General features: G+C 35.9%; 1 protein-coding gene, 1 non-coding gene and 1 pseudogene across 2 annotated transcripts; 2 read left to right on the top strand and 1 right to left on the bottom strand.

The window, feature by feature from the left end:
- The first annotated feature begins 3,904 nt into the window (after positions 1-3,904).
- LOC143566886 (potassium transporter 11-like) lies at positions 3,905-8,445 on the top strand (annotated as a pseudogene).
- Positions 8,446-10,576: 2,131 nt separating this feature from the next.
- LOC143566885 (thioredoxin O2, mitochondrial-like) lies at positions 10,577-13,295 on the bottom strand. The gene is made up of 6 exons (XM_077053454.1): positions 13,089-13,295; positions 11,697-11,767; positions 11,555-11,605; positions 11,364-11,443; positions 10,934-10,978; positions 10,577-10,823 (listed from the first exon to the last, which is right to left on the bottom strand). Exons 1-6 carry the CDS (start codon positions 13,289-13,291, stop codon positions 10,725-10,727), a joined length of 549 nt encoding a protein of 182 aa, XP_076909569.1. The 5' UTR covers positions 13,292-13,295; the 3' UTR covers positions 10,577-10,724.
- Positions 13,296-18,808: 5,513 nt separating this feature from the next.
- On the top strand, positions 18,809-18,882 carry TRNAF-GAA (transfer RNA phenylalanine (anticodon GAA)). The gene has a single exon. It is a non-coding gene; the product is annotated as a tRNA-Phe (tRNA).
- Positions 18,883-19,849: the final 967 nt, after the last annotated feature.

Here is a 19,849-nt window from a genome sequence, read left to right as displayed (position 1 = left end):
AGATAATGTAATTTGAAGTATATTAATGTATTCAGTTTTCTTTATAAACAATGTGGTTGATATCAGAGGTGTCTGTTGCATCCCGTTTACGTTTCCGCTGCGATTACGGGGTGTTACATTAGGCGCATGATCCAAAGGGAACCCAAAACCCAGTTCAGATAAAGCTATAAATCGAACCCGAGAACCCGCAAGTTTAAGAAATCATAACCCACGAGCCGACTTGTTAAGGAAGCCTAAACATATAAGCTTGTTGAGAACACTTAAACATATGGGTCATTAATATAATAGATTGTTAACTTATAAAATTATGGAAACTTAACCCAAGTCGCTTAGAAATCATAACCGAACCATTCGTTAAGAAACCGTTAACATGTAAAGCTCGTTAAGGATCGTTAACCCGGTCCGTGCCTTATAAGGATTTGGCTTCTTAATAATAAAGTTAAAGTTTACCAAACTAATAAAATAAAGTTAAGTACATTAAACTAATATAATCAGTTTGAGAAGATTATACGTTCGGTTCAGTTAACTTAAAAGTTAACTCCTTTGACTTAAGGAGAATAAAGAAGCTTAAAAATAGAGGATTAATACACGTGAATATTAAACAGTTAGTCAAGCTCAACTGAAGAAAGGAATCACAATTAATACACTTATCCTAAACGATAAGTGTATGATATTTGTACGATTATGTTGAATGTTATTATTATACCATGTTATATACAGACGATGTGTGTGTGTGTGTGTGTGTTATATACATAACTAGAAAGTATGAAAAGTATGCACGTAAATGAAAGTATGAAATGAATTTATGGACGATTGGCGGGATATGTATGGTTGTATGGTTATGCGAGACAGAAGGGATCTGACCCTAATAATATACGAGACAGAGGCAGGAGGGACCAGACCCTAATAATATCGGAGACAGGAGGGACCAGACCCTAGTAATATCTGAGACAGTAGAAATGGAATAGTTTACGGTATGCTATAGGGAATTATGAAAGAAAGTATGTAACTACGTATGAATGAGTAACTCCAACCCGCGCGAAAGTAGCGCACCCGAGCTCGACGGCCTTACACATAGTAGCCAGAGCCCGATTCACTAGGCAATGGTCAACTGACACCAATTATGTGCTCATTGTTTAATTTGTGATACTCACAATATTGGTTTGCTTATTTCTTATATATTATATATAGATGCAAAATCCGCTAATTACTTTCTTAACATGTGTTGTTGGTAAATCTATTTTTATGTATATTGTAGGATGTTTATCTTGGATGGTTGAAGTGATTGAAGAACGTTTTGACTTTTAGGTTATTAAATAATAAAAGACAAGAAGCTTGGATGTTTCTGAGTATTTGCTTTGAATTTATTTCATATTTGGTTGAATTGTGTATTTGATTGATTTAGTAAACTAATTTAGATATTGTCATAAATATTGCATGATAGTATCTTGTGAGCAATCAGTTCGCGTCTCGGTATTTCCTCCTAAGGTTGGGGTGTGACAAGAAACTTCTTATAGATACATATACACAAAGATTAATACATCAACCTGTTATATCAACTAAAATTTCAAAATCAACCTCATAGTTGTAATCAACTTTCTCTTGCAACCTGGCTCTGATCGGATCGTGCCATACAAATTTCATAATAATCATTTAGGTCACACGCATTTATGTTTAAATTAAAGAATCCAAATGTTGATCGACACAATACTCACCAAAGAAGACGAAGACGAAGACGAAATTAAGGCCTCAAAATGTGGTTTTTGTTGATGTATGTGAGGATATCTTCTGACTAAATATTGTGTATATCCTATGAATTTAATTTTGTCAGTAGCTCTATAAGTGAAAAGCCATGATTACTTTTAGCCACACAAATTAAAAAAAGTGTGACCATAAAATACTTACATTTATAAGTAACAAACACTAATCCTTTATCACACACGCTAATATAAGTGGCTATATGTATTGCCTTTTAGTCACACATCATAAAAAAAAATCATGGCAGTTGCACGCATTTAGACACACATATCATACATTATAAATCAACCCAATAGTTACTAATTTTGGTAACATAAACTAATATAAGTAGCCATATCTGTTAGGCTTTAGCCACACCATAAAATAAATATATGTGGTTGTTGGTCACATTTGGCCACACTAGTCAAGCGTTTGTCTTTTTTGTCACATGAATTAAATATAAAACAAATACCGTGGTAGTTGGTCACATTTGGTCACGCTTTACGACCGTGGCCTGTATATGTCACGTTTTTTTTAGTGTTGCTATAAGTTGTGGTTTTTGTTCACATGAATCAAATACCATGACGGTTGGCCACATATGGCCACTTTTTCCTATCTAGGCTACTAAATGTCACATTAATTTCTAAAAGTGTGGCTAAAGGTTTTATATTGTTAAACAATGGTCATGCATTTTTCTTTAGGTATGGCTAAAGGTCCTGAACTGTTATACAATGCCCACATTAGTGTTGTTAAAAGAGTCTCAAAATGTTAAATTTGACCTTTAACAAGGCTTTTAACCAGAAGTGTGGCAAAACGGTTTTGAAAAAAAAAACATAGTAAAACTACCCGCAAACTAAGGAATGCACCTCTCATGTCTCCAACGCAATCTGCGGAAGGAACCCGTGGATCACACAAAGGACCCCACACGTGCAAGGTCCTCACGTGATTTGGAAGAGCAGCTTTAACAAACTACTTCTAGAAGATTATTCCAACATTCCCTGACAACGATATTAACCAATAAAAAGATGACAGCTAGACAACCTGATAACCGTTCCAATGGAGCCAGGCTGTCATGTCCTATAGACGTGTGACATGTGTCCATTCAGGTAGATATGAGATATCTTGATAGTGACAACTTCACCGATCACCTTCCCTCTACCCTTGGCTTTAAATACTCGAATAATCTCCATGAGGTAATCATCCACTCTCACACGATTAGAGCAATTACTGGTATTTCGTACTTGATTATCCACAGTACAGTACTTATTCTCACGTCGGAGGGTGGTTACGGGAAGACCCCCCATCTTGTCCTTCCTGTGACGAGACTCATGTATTCGTTTTGCAAGGAATTAGCTGGAATCTGGTCTCATCAGGCAATTAGTATACTCACACTTGGGGAAATATAGATTCGGACAATCCAGTTCAATATGTGCTTCTTCAGTAGTCGTAGCCCATTTTTGGCGCAGGTGAGTAACGGTAATTACTGAGGAGCAATATGTTTCTACCAAGACGTGCTTTCCACTTATTTTTAATTCCGTTTACACATGAAAATACTTTAATTAGAAATCAATTCAAGTATAGATTGAAAAGCAAAATCCACCCCCCCCCCCTTTTTTTTTTTTTAATTTATAAGTTTTTGAAATGAAATATACAACTTGGGTTGAAATCCAAGTGACCAAATAAATGTTAATTAGAATTCAAGTAACGAATCACGCCAAATTAAAATGAACCAACCCACCTTGGTTAACATTAAAAAAATAGGTAACTAAATATGCTATCGTGTTCATCAATCTAGCTAGTACAACTTTGCATGCGATCGACGAGAAGAAGGCACGTCACCAACGATCAAACATCTGCATAATCGATCTCTCATTGTTTGTGCTGTTGGATCCCCCCTCTCTCCATGCATTTAGGGCATCGAATAAGAATATTAATACTATTATTAATGGAATGCACGCTCTCTTTTATGTAATGCAATAGCTGATCATTGATATCTATCAATCACGTCCAAAGTGGTGATTTTGATTCAATTTAATTTAATTAAGGGGTTTGATTGAATATCAGCTGCTGAGGGTGAATTAATTAAGGCTCACTCTATCGAATTGCTTTTGTGTTTATGATGATGATGGTGTTTGTTGCTGATTACTTTTAAAAGGTTATTTATTACATGGCAATGGATGAAGAAGGCAGTATGAATAATAATAATAACAAAGGAAAAGGGGGCATGTGGACTTTGCACCAGAAGTTAGATCAGCCTATGGATGAAGAGGCTAGCAAGCTCAAGAGCATGCACACAGATAACAAGGTATCTGACACTTTAATTTTTTCTTTCCATCGACAAATTCTCGCCCTAAAATACAGTGTGACTGTTGTCTAGATGGTGTTTGTATAGAGGCTCATGATGATGACGGTCATATTAATTTTTGAGTTTTTAGGGCCAAATAATTAAAGAATACCTTGAAGCTGAATGATCTTTATAAGAATTGGGTACTGAACTTATGATTGTGAGATTGACATACTAGTTTAGATCATTGGTTCAATAAAATTTACCTTCTGTAGCATTGGTATGATGGTTCATCTTTCTTGATATAAGAACATTAATAGGTGTTCAGTTTGTGAGGTGTTGTCAGTAGTTTATTGCTACTATTTTTGATACATTTTTTTTTGTGCCACACTATTTTACATGCCAAGAAAATGTTTTTAATGTTAGAGGTGTTAGCTATCTTCCGGGATGAGCGAAAGGTTTGCCCCCAATCTAGCCCTTCCCAATGAGTGGGATTTTTTATTTTATATGTTTGTTTGCTTGTTTATTTGTTTGTGAGGTATTACTTGTATGAAGTTTTCATTAAAATCATATTCTTGAAATTCTTAGTTTTTCTTGATTGAAAACTTATAATAGTTCTACTACTTTCATTCAATAATAACTGCAACATAATCTATATTAACATGTCCATGTTTAAACGGTGGCGTGGTTATGGAGTTGATAATCCTCTTGTTTAATTTATCTGCTGATGCAGAACTGTTCTTGGATGATGCTTGTGCGACTTGCATTTCAAAGTCTTGGTGTTGTGTATGGAGATCTGGGAACTTCCCCTTTATATGTATTTTACAATACTTTCCCCAAAGGAATCAACGACACTGAAGATGTTATTGGTGCACTTTCCTTAATCGTATACTCTCTTACACTTGTCCCGCTCATCAAATATGTTTTCATTGTTTGTTGCGCAAATGATAATGGTCAAGGTACACTTACTTCTCCATTTGTATTAAGAGGGAATATTCTATGAGGGCTTATTGTTACCATGTGTAGGAGATATTATTTGATTAGGTTCCTTTGCAATCATCCTTATTGTATTCTTGTATGTAGTTGGTTAATAATACAATACGATAATAAAGCCTAATTATAATTTGTTTCTAATGAAAACCTTCAAGGGTCGGGCGGTGATAGGCCCTGAAGGCCACCAGTATTAGCTAATACTGCCCTTTACTTGGTCTAACAGTCATACTGATTAGCAAGTATTGGTGGGGCCCTATGCGTTTTCCCTAACAAGTTCTCATGGTTAAGAAACTTCCTCCAGGTGGAACACTTGCTCTTTACTCATTATTGTGTCGGCATGCAAAAATTAAAACGATTCCAAATCAACACCGAACAGATGAGAGGTTGACTACTTATAGTCGCACCCCAATTCACGAGCACTCGCTTGCTGCAAAGACTAAAAGATGGCTGGAAGCAAACGCATTAAAAAAAAAACGCACTTCTTGTGCTTGTCCTTCTTGGTACAAGAATGGTGATTGGAGATGGTATTCTAACTCCAGCTATTTCAGGTAAATTTACCTTATTATTCGTATGTATATATATTGATCTTTATAATTCGAAGAGTGAAGTTCGGTTTTCGTCCTTGAGGCGTGCACATTTTAACTATTTGAATACCAGGGCCAAATTTGTCATATCATGGCATTTGGTTTCGAAATTTTTAACCCTTTTCATCCTTTCCACTAAGTATGTTTGATTGCTCAGTTGAATGAAAGAGCATTTTAGTCATTTATTGTCTTAGGTATTATTTCCATAAGTTTTAAAGTTAAATCTGTTTTCAATATATTCTTGTATACAGAAAACAAAAACTACAAAAATAATATAACGGAGTTGTAAAATGACTGAAATGCCCTTAGTGTAAAATGACTGAAATGCCCTTAGGTATAAAATGACTGAACTCTCCTAATTTAATACAAAATACTAACAAAGTTATCAAAAAGGACGAAAAGGATTAAAATTTTAAAACTACGTGCCACGATGTGACGAAAAATTGACCTTGGTACTCAATTAGTTAAAATGGGCGAGCCTTAGGGATGAAAACCGAACTTATCTCTAATTCAATTTTGTTTTCAACAGTTCTATCAGCTACAGGTGGCATCAAGGTAAACCACCCGGGGATAAAAAATGGTATGAAACTAAACATTCGTATACTTTTTGCAATATAGTATGCTTATGGTACGTGTATTATGTTGCAGAGTTTATTGTGGCTGTTACGGTTTTCATACTAGTAGGATTGTTTTGCCTTCAACATCACGGTCCCGACAAAGTTGGATGGCTTTTTGCTCCAGTTGTGTTGCTTTGGTTTATATTAATTGGTGGAGTTGGAGTTTTCAACATTTTAAAATATGACGTGACAGTGTTACACGCTTTTAACCCGTTATATATATTTTGGTATTTTAAAAGAAGAGGAAAACATGGTTGGACTTCCCTTGGAGGAATCATGTTGAGCATCACAGGTGTTAATATGATTAACATTTTCATAATCTTAATATGAAAAAATAAAACCTGGTTGCTGACATGGACAGGGACGGAGGCACTATTTGCTGACCTGGCGCATTTTCCACTTTCGGCGATCCAACTGGCGTTTACAACTGTTGTGTTCCCTTGTCTTCTTTTAGCTTATTGTGGGCAAGCGGCCTACCTCATGAAAAACAAGGAACAAGTGTATGACGCATTTTACCGCTCTATTCCAGGTTTGTTAAAATAATTTTAGAGTTAGTTTCACAAATGATCTCTGCACATATTGCATGTTTAGTCTCTAAATTTGAAAAGGTGGGGACTAAACATGCAATATGAGCACGCCACATGGACCATCCATGTGATGATCAATGTATATTGAAGACTGAAGTAAATATAGATTCTTATAAATGTTGCAGAGTGTATATACTGGCCAATGTTTATTACTGCAACATTAGCCGCCATTGTCGCAAGCCAAGCTTCTATATCGGCTACATTTTCAATAATTAATCAGGCGTGTGCGCTCGGGTGTTTCCCTAGGGTCAAAGTTGTTCATACATCAAGGAAGTTTCTTGGTCAAATATATGTTCCAGATATTAATTGGGTCCTTATGATTCTTTGCATTCTTGTAACAACTGGATTCCAAAATCAAAGCCAAATTGGTAATGCCTATGGTAAGTTTTTTTTTTTTTTTTTTTTTGCAATGAAAGAATTGCTCAGATGGACCCTGTTTGTCCAAAGTTCACTTTTGGTCCTCAAGTTTAGGAAAGTACACAAACAGGTTTAACAGACAAAATGTGCGAGGTCGGCGACAAAAAAACGCAGGGTAGCATGGGGATCATTTGTGTAATTCTTCCTAATTTTACCGTTACCCTATTTATGTATTTATTTTCTGTGTGACAGGCACAGCAGTTGTGATAGTCATGTTGGTGACAACATTCCTCATGATACTAATCATGATACTCGTGTGGAACTGTAACTGGTTTCTTGTATTTATCATGACATTCCTATCGTTAGTGGTGGAATGCACTTATTTTTCTGCAGTTGTTATTAAGGTTGACCAAGGTGCGTGGGTCCCACTCGCGATAGCAGCCGCGTTTCTTCTCATCATGTATGTATGGCAGTGGCACTATGGCACAGTTAAAAGATATGAGTTTGAAATGCAAAGTAGAATCTCAATGGCATGGATTCTAAACCTGGGCCCGAGTTTGGGCCTGGTACGTGTCCCCGGTATCGGACTCGTGTACACCGAGCTCGCTAGTGGGGTCCCACGCATTTTCTCACATTTTATAACCAACTTACTTGCGATCCATTCGGTTGTTATTTTGGTATGCGTGAAATCGCTTCCTGTTTACACGGTACCGGAGGATGAAAGATTCTTGGTAAGACGAATCGGGCCGAAGAATTACCATATTTTCAGATGTGTCGCCCGATATGGGTATAAAGACCGTAAACGAGACGATGAGTCTGAAAAGAAAATACTTGAGAGCGTGTTTTTGTTTGCGAAACTCGAGTCGCTAATGGACGGAAGTTCGGATTCGGATGATTATAGTTTGTATGATCAAGAAACCGGGCACTCGGATAATAATGATACGTTTTCGTCTGTTGTTGATATAACAGTTTTGTCAAACGAGTCGGTTAGTGATTCGGGGAGGTCTTCGAGTCCTGTGGAGATTGATGAGGTGGAGTTTATAACGCGGTGTCGGGATGCGGGGGTGGTGCATATATTGGGGAATACGATTATTAAAGCGAAGCGGGATACAGGGATTTGTAACAAGATTTGTATTGATTACTTGTATGCATTTTTGAGGAAGATATGCAGAGAGCATAGTGTCATCTTTAATGTTCCTCATGAGAGCCTTTTGAATGTTGGGCAAGTAGTGTATGTGTAATTTTTATTTTTTAGTATAAGGAAATAAATGTATTAGAAGTTTGTCCATGCTACACAAATCTGATGGGTGAATCAGTGAATAAGTAGTCATTGTCATGTTACTGTATTTCAAGAACATGTTGCAATATTGTTGTGAAAATGAATTTTAAGGACATATAAGATCAAGGATAAGCAAGTGTACTAAGCCCAACTTGAGTTTAATTTTATATTTGTGTTTATGAGCTTTTTTAAGTAACATTTCAAGTTTTATAAATATCTCGAGTAAACCTAAATAAATTTTAGCGAACTCAATTCAAACCAAGTTATAAACATTTAAATAATTCAATTTCGATGCATAACACAAGAGGAAGAGACGCTATGTAAATCGGACAAATAAATAGAATTGAGCCAGAGCTTCAAGTTCATGGCTAGAAACTCGTTTGAAAAACGTTCACAAGCAATCACCTCATAAATAAACAAGTTGACACGAATAGAGCTAACTTGTTTAAATTTTGAGTCAAGCATGATGAGCTCGTACTTTAGCCCTCTCTCATTTTGACGTTACTTGTATAGGCCAAAAAAACCTTATTTTTGTCGGTATCTATCTATTTGCAAGAAGTATTATTTTTGTTGTGTCTAGGACTGTCACTTTTACCCAAAATCCGAAACCCAACCTGAAAAAACTCGTATCCAAACCCGAACTAACCCGACCCGAAGAACCCAAACCCGAGAAAAGACTAACCCGAACCCGAACCGAAGTAATTTAGGTTGGTTTTCAGGTTTGATATATAAGTTTCGAGTTAACTCGAAAAACCCGAATAAACTTTAAGTTTTGAAATTAAATATATTTTAGGTATAAAAAGCTAAGTCTAGCCATTAAAGTTATCAGAATTTGGCTCTAATTGACTGTTGTCATTCTATCTATTGTTTATTATTAATTTATGTTTTTTGTTTATTACTAATAGCAACCGAAATCGAACAACCAAATCATGCGCGATTGAATATAATTAAGGCTCGAGTTAGTTTTACTCTTCTTTTGAATTGTTTTATCAAGTTATGTTGGTTTGTTATTTGGTTATTTGTATTATAAGCAAAGAAGAATATGTTGTTTTAATTTTAGTATTGTAGTTTTTAAATTCTTTTTTGTTTTTGTGTTTTTTCTTTCTTTTGTTTGTTTACTAGGATAGTCAAAACCCGATTAACGCAACCCGAAAAAACCCAAACCCGAATTACATGTGAGAGATTTGAGTTAGGTTTCGGGTCAAGATTTAAAACCATAGTCACATAATTCGCGGTTCGCTCCGATACAAGTACGCAGTTCGTACGCAATTCGCTAAGGGTAACGTATTCGGTACGGAAGGGGGTAGGCTCATTTCGGTACAAATTGGTACGGTGTACCATGTAATTCGGTTAGATGCACCCATATAAAAAACTAGCTATTTATAATTTATATATATTATAAATTTAATTTAATACTTTTTATGTATAAACATATAAGTTTAAGGATCAAATACAAACTAGTGAGAATAGAGGGGGCTAATTGTTAGAATACACAAACTAATTTTACATTTTTAATAGTTTTGTGTAAAAAGTTATAAATTTTAGAGACTAAATGTAAAGGATAAAAGAGTAAGGGGGTTAAATATTAAATTATCTAAAATAACTTTTTAATAGTTCAGCCGCTCCATCTTCCTCGTCAATCCTCCTTCTTCCTCTTTCCGGCGAGAAAATACACCTTAAGCACTGAATTCGTTCAACTGGAACACTGAATTCATTATATTAGAACACCGATTATGTTCAATTGGGACATCAAATTCGTTAGATTGGATTGACGAACCGCGAATTGGTGAGCGAATTGAGCAGCGATCGGAACGCTAACGTATTCCGATCCGGTACATTTCGTACCAAGACGAAATTCGCGGCAATCTTAGCGATTTCTATGACTATGTTTAAAACTATGAAACCAGATGAACCCAACCCGAAAAACCCGAAACCCAAAAAAACGAACCCAAAAAGCACCCCTAGTTGTATCTATCAATACGTTCAAGAAACACAAAATAACCAAAAGTTAACGAGCTAGGCTTAAGCAACCTTGCATCATTGTTGGTGAATAGCAAACTCACTGTACACTAAATTCAACTCTTATTCTGAGATCAACACAGTCATGCAACCCGAGGGCTGACTTAAAACGAGTGAAAGTTATGCATTCAGGTGGACACTTGAAACGTTTTGACTAAAGTAAAGTTTACAGTAAAAAAGGCTATGCAGAAGTCGAGCCCTGAAAAACAATCCATATCGTTTTAACTGGTATTCCTTACGATTCTGACATAATAAAAAAGTCTCACCTCACTTGTACAGACTCTCCATTGTGTTTTTCAATTGTTGAATATCCGCCCCAATCATTTCCGAGACTTTCTTTCCACCAGCAAAGAAGTGAAACGTCGGCTGCACACACAACACACCAATCACTATTTCACAAATTATGTCAATATTTATTTTTTAATATTTTACTGTTGTATAAACTATTATCATAATATTAAGCAAAAATTGTTTACCACAGAAGAAATTTCCAACTTTTCCAATGCACCCCTCAGACCTTCCTGCAATTCGACATAAATGAACATAAAAGAAATTTTCACAAGAACTACAACATGAATAATCATCTGATTCGTTTGATTTTTATGGGCGCCTTTTAATCCGTTCTATCCGCTTTTTGTAGCTAAAAAAAAAAAAAAAAAAAAAAAAAAAAAAAAAAAAAAACTTTAGCGCTTTTGACCCGTTAGCAATAATGTAAAACCCAAAACTACCCATTTCACATATATGGGTTTAAACGCAACAAAAAAATATTTTCACATATTTTAAACCTAAATTGGCCCGTAACATGTTTATATTTCATTTAACCATAGAGACATATTGAGAAGAGGTGCAGCATTAATATATCTTATGTCTCCACATAATAGTAACACTTACAAGCATGAAAAACACTTGATCAATATCAATCTTATAGGTTGTGACATTAGTGTATTTCTCACTCAACTCCACAATATGTGGAGCTAATAGCTTGCCTGTGCATATAAAACATGAATTATTGGAACACACTTTCAAGCATTCCGAGCGTATAAAAATTTAATCGTCATTCAAAAAACTAGATAAATAGGAAAATTAAATATTCTCACATGGATTACACCAAGCGGCAGTAAAGTAGAAGATTGCTGGCAAAGATTCATCTAGATGAAACATGTGAGAATATGCACAAGTCAGGTAACATGTAAGTAAATACTATTGGTTAAAAAATTAGACCGATGAATGTTTATTTACCTTGCACCTTGCGAAGTAAAGTATTAAATTGATCTTCTGAATCAACCGTCACCACCCTAGATTGACCTGTTGTAATTGTTCTTTTAGTAAATATTCAAAAGCGTGTAATGCATTTACTCTAAAAGAACGTATTAATTGGAATTGCATGCCCTGTAATGTTATTAGCTATAATGTATGTATACACAGTGTTTGCATACAAAATAAAAGGTAGCAATTTTGACCCATTTGTTAGATTATGGCAAACATTAAATCAAAATATCAGATTAATATTTTGAGGATAGTCTTTACTTGTACATCTTATAAATAATGCCGTTACCCTATAGCATAGCACAATAAAGTTGATAAAGAATCTTACAACACTTGTTAGAATATTTTATCAAAATCCTAATTCCTAAGTGGAATACCACACAAAATGTACTCTGAATGTGCATTTATAGGACCAAATGTTGATTATTCGACAATGAACTTCACAGTTGTCACATAAGCATCAAACAATAGCAAGTGATCAGGAAGTAACCACACGTGTCATAAAGCACACGGATGGGAAGTTTGTCATGACGAGAACTGTATTCATGCAACTAAGGGTCCTTTTCATGCTCTTTGGGTTGATAAAGAGCATGCAAAGCCAATAACTACAACTCCTTATGACTTTTCAACTACAAAAGTAGAAACGAATTAAAATGTCTTAAGATAGAAATCTATAATAAATAAGAACATGGCAAACGATTCTTGCGTGTTTAAGGTATGAGTTCCAGACTTCTTGCGAGGTGTTTTAGCTTCGACTATATAATAATAACTATCTTAAAGAAGCTAGTGAATAATAAATCTATATCTATACTCTCTAATAAAAAGCTACAAGTTTTGCCACTTGTCACTCCCACATTAAACCTCAAAGTTTTTAACAAATTTATAATAGTAAAATAATATTTACCATTCTTAAAATTGATGCTTCAAAATTTATTAATTTATTATTTACTTCTTGTTTTTTTCTCAAATATTTGATATTTATAATAATCTTTTACTTAAAAGTTGTTTCAAAGACTATTGTACAACGACTGTGTATTAATATTGTTTAATAGGTTTATTTTTTCTTGTATTTCGATTATTTATTAAATATTGTATTTTCAAAAACTACACGTATAATAGACGGTCTCAAACTAGTATATTATATAAACCCAAACCCAAGTTTATTAATTAGGAATGAGAAATAAATACACAAACAATTAAAATAACAAAAATGTTTAGAGTGAATCGGAGTAATTAATAGTTCAGGTACAAGAACACTCGAAACGAACCCAACCCGAATAAAGATATGGGTCGGGTTAGAGTTGTAATTCTAATTCCCTGACTGATATTAGAAATTAAGAAATAAGAAAACCTGATGAGGCTGATGATGATGATGATGAGCAGTGATTCCGAGCGAAAGGATGCTGCCCAGATTGACGCTGAGAGGTGGGTATGGACCACAAGGGTGTATACGGGATTGTTGCTGGATTGGATGAAGAAGCTGACACAATTTCAGCTGCAGATGAGTAGAGAGATCCACAGTAAACCCCATTTCGGAGCATACGACGAGCAGCCAAGATTCCCCTCATTGCCATCGGTCGACTGAGATTCAAGTAATTGTCTGTCGTCTGATGTTTGGTTCACATGAAAAAGAAGGATTACCAAATGTTTACTTTTTAGCTCCTTATGTTTTTTTATCAAGTCGTTCACAGTCCCCTCACATTGAGCGAATATAAATCTTTTGAGCTTCTTGTAAGGACATGAGTTCACAAAATAATATTCTTATAGTGAGGGGGTAAATCACCCGACGTGCGCGGGCGACGGGCGCTTTGAGCGCACTTCGTCACTGCAAGCGCTTGAGAACCTCCGTAGTATTTTTATGAAGTAGAGGGACCAAAAGTGAAAATCTGAATATTTATATCCACCACGCTACAAGATGAACAAGGATTAAGTTCGTAGCACTACGCAACGGAGTTGGGAGAAACCAGAGATTTGAGCGGTGCCGCGCTACATGATGGACCAACCCAGATGTCCGTCACGATACGCGACGTAACCTCCACGGCAAACTGACATGTGTCCAACCACGTGTCAACACGTGACAGCCCGCTGATATAATGAGCCATCGCGCTACGTGATGACCACTTAAAAAAGGTCATCGCGTGGCCATCGCGATACGTGATGAGATGCAAAATCAACATATATATAAAGGGGTGCATGGCATCTCACATTTCACAAAAAAAAACACACTTCTCACACACACATTCCTTGATATTCGTGCCATAATCCCGAGCTTCGAATGTAGGATTTTTCGTATTTGTATTCGTTTAAGTTTAAAACGATCCGGGAATGTAATTTGGATCTTTCGAACTATTTAAAACTTGTATTTATTGATATTTAACTTGTTTTAATTTATTTTATAATTTCATAACTTTCAATTATGCCAAATAGCCCTTAGAAACCTTTAAAATCGCTTAAAACGGCTAAAAATCACGTTTATGGAAGTATAGGGACTAATTTTGTTAAATTTTTCATATTTTTGACTAAATTAACGAAAATTAAGGTCCAAGATATGTCAATTGATGTTGTAAAGCATTCCAATTCGTTTTCTTATTGCCCAAGCCGAAATTTGTTAGTTATTATACCCGATTTTCTCATTAATAGCTTATTTCGTTTCCTAATCGGGTGAATTACTTCATAAACAAGTTATAACCCATAATACTTAATCAAAACACATATCTAAACCTTAAAAACTAATGATTTCCAGCCACCCTCTCAAAACCCACGAATCCCCTCTCATCTTTCATCATCTTTTTCAAGAATTTATCAAGTTCGTATTGCTACGTTGACTTTTAAGTTCAAGAACTCTTTGACCACGGTTTTCTCATCCTTATATTCATCTTCGGGGTAAGTTGTCTTCTTCAATATTGTAGATTTTAATCTATAGAACAAAAGTCCTCAATCAACTTTGCCGATTAATGGAGTCTCGGTGGTCAATTGGACTCCGACTCGTTCATGGGCAAATTGGTCAACAAAGTTGACCAATCGATTCTACCACTTCTGGTCGGAATCGTCTTTTGGTCCAGAAGACTTTTATTTTTATCTCGAGATTTTAAGGCTACTGACCAAAATCTGACTTCTAACTCTATGTTCGGATTCTGGTCAGTACCAGCTCGCTTAAACATTACATATCTCATAACCGGAGTTCTAGACATCCGTTTGGATTGATTCCAGCGTATATATTCTCGGTTTTAACTGTAGTTATTTGTCTCAAAGTTTCAGGTCTGTTTGGTTTATCTCAGTCAGCACGTTAAAGGACGGTTCGTTCGTTTAATCGTGTTTTTATTCTTATTTCTCGCACACTCGCCCAAGCAATAAGGTGAGATATCATTCCCCTTTTAGTTTACTATTTTCAAACGTTTTGGGGGACATATGCGTATCTAATTCTTTTTTTATATCATATATATACACAAACTCGCAAACGTAAATATTGTGTGTATTTCAATTAAATGTTAATTGCTATTTGCTAAACTGTTTATTTTATCGCATTCGGGGAGGTCTATCATAATCATATTAAACTATGATCATACGTCATCCTAGTAGCCAAAGCCCGTTCGCATGACAATAGTCAACCGACAATCACATTTATATGCTAGTCTTATTAGCCAAAGCCCGTTCGCATGGCGATGATTAACCGACAAGCACAGTTGTATGCTAGTCATAGTAGTCAATTCCCAATTCGCAAAGCAACGGTCAACTGACACGTTATTTTCTCATGGTTTGATTGATTATTACTCACATTATTTTGTTTGCGTATTTATCATTTATTATTTATTATATATATTATTATTATTAGTGTTGAAACTAGTGATCATCTCACTCAACATGTGTTGTTGACAAATCTCTGTTTATTTTCTACGCATATGCAGGGTATCAATTGATTTGAAGCTAAGGTAAAGAACGCATATAAATACCTTAGACAATAACATAAATAATATTTGCTCTATTTTATCTTAGTTTTGGAATTATTAATTACTTTGGATTATATTTGTCATGTTTGGAACTTGTGCACATATTTGAAATTGAAATAAATAAATTAAATAGATAGTGTCATATTTCATATTGTATGATAGTTACCTTGTGAGCTGTGAACCAACAGTTCGCACCCCGGCATTTCCGCCATAGGTTGGGGTGTGACATTGAAGTTTCGATGGTTTAAGCCCAGTACGCGACATAGAGTAGAAGTGTTGCTTGTTCAAGCTTAGGCGTTTTACGCCAAATACCCGTGTAAGGTAGTAGTTTCGCTTAAGTTATTATTTTATTATATGGCTTAGACCCTAGTTTAGTCTCTAAATCTTCATTTTTGGTTTGCAACTTTTGATTCTCCAAGGTGAGTAAAAAGTTCTTGCTTAACAGTTCTGAGTATACTTCAGCATGAGGGTATAGGTTTAATGGTGTAACAGATGGTTGGGTAGGTGATTGTTGTTGTAAAGGTGAATGGATTGGGGATAAGTGAAATGTTTAATAGATATGGGAATGAGATGGTGTGGCAGGTGTTTCTTGGTCAGAAGACAATGGTAAGAGTTCAGCAGGTTCAGGTATAGATTCATGGAGATGAAGGTGGGGGATGAAATCTGGTCTTGTAGTGGGAATTGTCGTGGTGTAAAGGTTTGCATGTGAGCAGGGGATATAAGAGGAGTACCAAAATTGATGCTTTCAACAACTTTTTAAACTACCTCTTCAACATTACCAAATATAACATTAACATTCTCATCAGCTACTTCACAACCCAAATCAGAATTTTTTGTAATTATAAGTGGTTTAGAGAAGCACTTTGCATTTCTAGGTGGTTTGCTAACTTTTTTGTAAAAATGGATAACTCGCAAGGGGGGCCTGCGAGTTTTAACAACTTCTTTAAACTCGCAATGGGGGCCTGCGAGTTTTAGCAAAACCTGACGCATATTTTAAAGTCGCAAGGGTGGGTAGCGATTTTTTATACATCAAATCTCAATAAGAGGATCTTCATTTTTATTCTCCTTTTTGATACACCATATTGTTGTTAAACATATATCGCGTGGGTAGTAGTGGCGGATCTAGAAAACTATTTCAGGGGTAGCATAAAAAAAAAGTTTTAACCGTACATTAAGACAACATTTTTTTCCCGCAGTTTCGTGTTTACGGGGCCCGATTAAGCGTTTCGCGCGTAGCGGAGCCTGGTAACGCGTTTTGCTTTTGCAGGTGTCTCGTTACGCGTTTGGCACGTCCCGGGCTCGGCTTCGTGTTGCAAGCGTACCAGTGCCCGGTTAACCCATTTGCAATGGCGGATTAAAACAAGTTGGTTTATAATGGGTCGGATCAAAATAACCTAAACTTGTTTGCTTAATGATATTGTAAAAATTATTCAAACTTATTAACCTACTAATACAATGATTTATTGATATCTTTTGATCAGATCAAACACATATTGTTAATGTGTAGTTTTAAAGTTTACTCAACTAAAATATTGATAATCACAATATTTAATTAAATAAGAAAATTAAAGAGTCGCACATGTTTGAACTTAAAGTTGGAATATTTAAATTTGGTGATAACCAATGTCATCGTTTTCTTTTCTTTGACGTTTAAAAAGGTTGCTAATAAGAGGCTGTTTACTCACCTTCAAAGTTTCCTAAACAAAATTTGAACCAAAAACCTAATATCAATTCCAATTTACACATAAAACAAGTGCTAAATCCCTTATTAATTCCAACTAAACATAACCCTAAATATCTCATCAATTCAAATTTAAACATAAACCCTAAATCCCAAATTAATTTCAATTATGTAACCCTAACTCCCTAAATACAAGAAATCTTAGCGGAAAGGAGAGGCCGGAGGTGGAGTGGCCGAGTGAACTGGTGGTGGCTGGAGGTGGAGGTGGCTGGTGGCGGACTGGCGGTAGGTGACTGGAGGTGGAGGTGTCGTGGTGGTGGCTGGTTGCAGTGTCGTTAGCAGAGTACCAAGTTTGAGGTCTGCTCCTTTGTTTTTATTGTATTATTTGGGTTATTGGTTTTTTGGTTTGGGCTTTATAATTTAAGTGGATTTTTGTTACGTTTAAGTATTAAATTGGTTGGGCTTAAAATACATAGGGGTAACGTTATTTTTTGTTCAGGGGTAACGAAACACGAAAACCGACCAATTTTTTTTTCACACTACCGGTAAAACGTTGATTGGTAGCCTCCTCATAAGCTATATCCGCCACTGGTGGGTAGGCAGAGAATAAAAATGGATATCCTCCTATTGAGATTTGATTATCAAAAATCGTTATCCACCCTTGCGACTTTAAAATATGCGTCAGGTTTTTTTAAAACTCGCAGGCCCCCCTTGCGAGTTTGAAGAAGTTGTTAAAACTCGCAGGCTCCCCTTACGAGTTACCCATTTTTACAAAAAGATTAGCAAAACACCTAGAAATACAAAATGTTTCTCTAAACCACTTATAATTACAAAAAATTCCCCAAATCATCATCATCTCCATTATCATCATCTGAATAATCATAACTGCTCTCAGAGTATCTACTTTCTTCATTTTCTTTTACAACCTTTGGCTCAAGAGATTCATTCTCCTCAATTATGTTCATGTTTGGATCCATGAGCCATGGTAAACCATCATATTCCACTTAAAGATTGAAATGACTTGTAAGAGCCAATCTCCCAAGCCTATGATAGACATTAGGATCTTGCAAATGCGGTATTTCACTAGCTCTTACTAAGTCTTGCAATTCAGCAACAATTATTACTTACAAAAATCTTGGATACATCATAAATATATCCCTTTCATTTCTTAGTGCATTGGTTCTCATCCTTTGGAATATCATTCTAGAAAAATTAAAGGGTTGTCGATAAACTATGGAAATTGTTGCTGATTCCAATTCTCTACTCAATAACGTCCATGTGCCCCTTCTAATCGGTTATTGAGGGGGATTAGGCAGCAGTTGAAAGAGCTGCTCGAAAGCTTGACGAAGAAGCAAAAAAGGCGTATATATAATATTCTTTTTAGTACAAGGGCTTTTTACTAGTCAAGTGGTAAGGCAGGGCGCTATTCGATGAAGAAAACATCTTTTAGGAAAGTGGTTCAGGTAGCTCAGCTGGTTAGAGCAAAGGACTGAAAATCCTTGTGTCAGTGGTTCGAATCCACTTCTAAGCGGGCCAAGGGTCCAAAGGCTGGATTTTCAAATTCAAGTGCAAGAGTAAGCCAAAAAATGTGAGCGCTCCTGCACTATACGGATTTTTGCGTCGCCTTATCTTGCTGGAGGCGTTTTCAAAATATTTATATATTTAAAATGAAATTCTAGAAAATATATCAAAAAAGAAAAAGAAAGAAAAATAAAAGAAAGAAAATAAAAAAGGTTTCTTAAGTTCTCGCATCCCTGTGCCCAAAAGGAAGGGTGAGTTCGGTTTGAGTGTTCATCGATCGGGTGGATCTATATGCTCCGGGGTGGTGAGATGAGGTGTAGCGCAGTCTGGTCAGCACATCTATTTTGGGTACAGAGGGCCATAGGTTCGAATCCTGTCACCTTGATGTGAGGCATTCCGTTAGAAAATACTCAAATATGAACATCCATCGACCCTTACCACTTCCTCTTACTCGTGACTCGTATATGTAGCAAGCACACGAGACCTTTAGTCAGCAACTTTGCTTAGAAACCTTTTTCCAGTTTCTTTATGCCCAGCTCCCTTAGTTTTCTGATCAAATGATCAGTTATCATTCCTACAATCCGGCCTGAACCTTTGGGTATATAAGTGTATCCTTATGGGTATGCAAGCACTAGAACAGGGAAGGACGACGTACTATGATACTTTCTGTTTTTTCGAGCCTTGCTTTGGTCTCTGGTTTGATGGTTGTACGTGCTAAAAATCTGGTACATTCCGTTTTGTTCCCATCCCAGTCTTTCGCAACACTTCAGGTTTACTTCTTTTGTTAGGTCTCGACTTTTTCGCTATGATCTTCAAAGTCTAAAAAGTCTTTATTAGTGATGTTTAGAGGGAAGTCTTCCTGTTTCTTGTTTCGTTTATAGGTAACCAGTCTTTACTTCACTCGACCCAAGCAATGCCCAAAGAGTGCTCTTTGTGCTACTACGCATCCTTACTCATAGTATAGTGCAAGTTAGGTT

The sequence above is a fragment of the Bidens hawaiensis genome, unplaced genomic scaffold (genome assembly GCF_021521415.1).
Source record: "Bidens hawaiensis isolate Kalapana, Puna unplaced genomic scaffold, B.hawaiensis_p1.1 tig00023068_1, whole genome shotgun sequence".
Lineage (NCBI taxonomy): Eukaryota > Viridiplantae > Streptophyta > Magnoliopsida > Asterales > Asteraceae > Bidens > Bidens hawaiensis.
The sequence above is the reverse complement of the archived record's forward strand: the minus strand, read 5'-3'. Positions and strand labels throughout refer to the sequence as shown.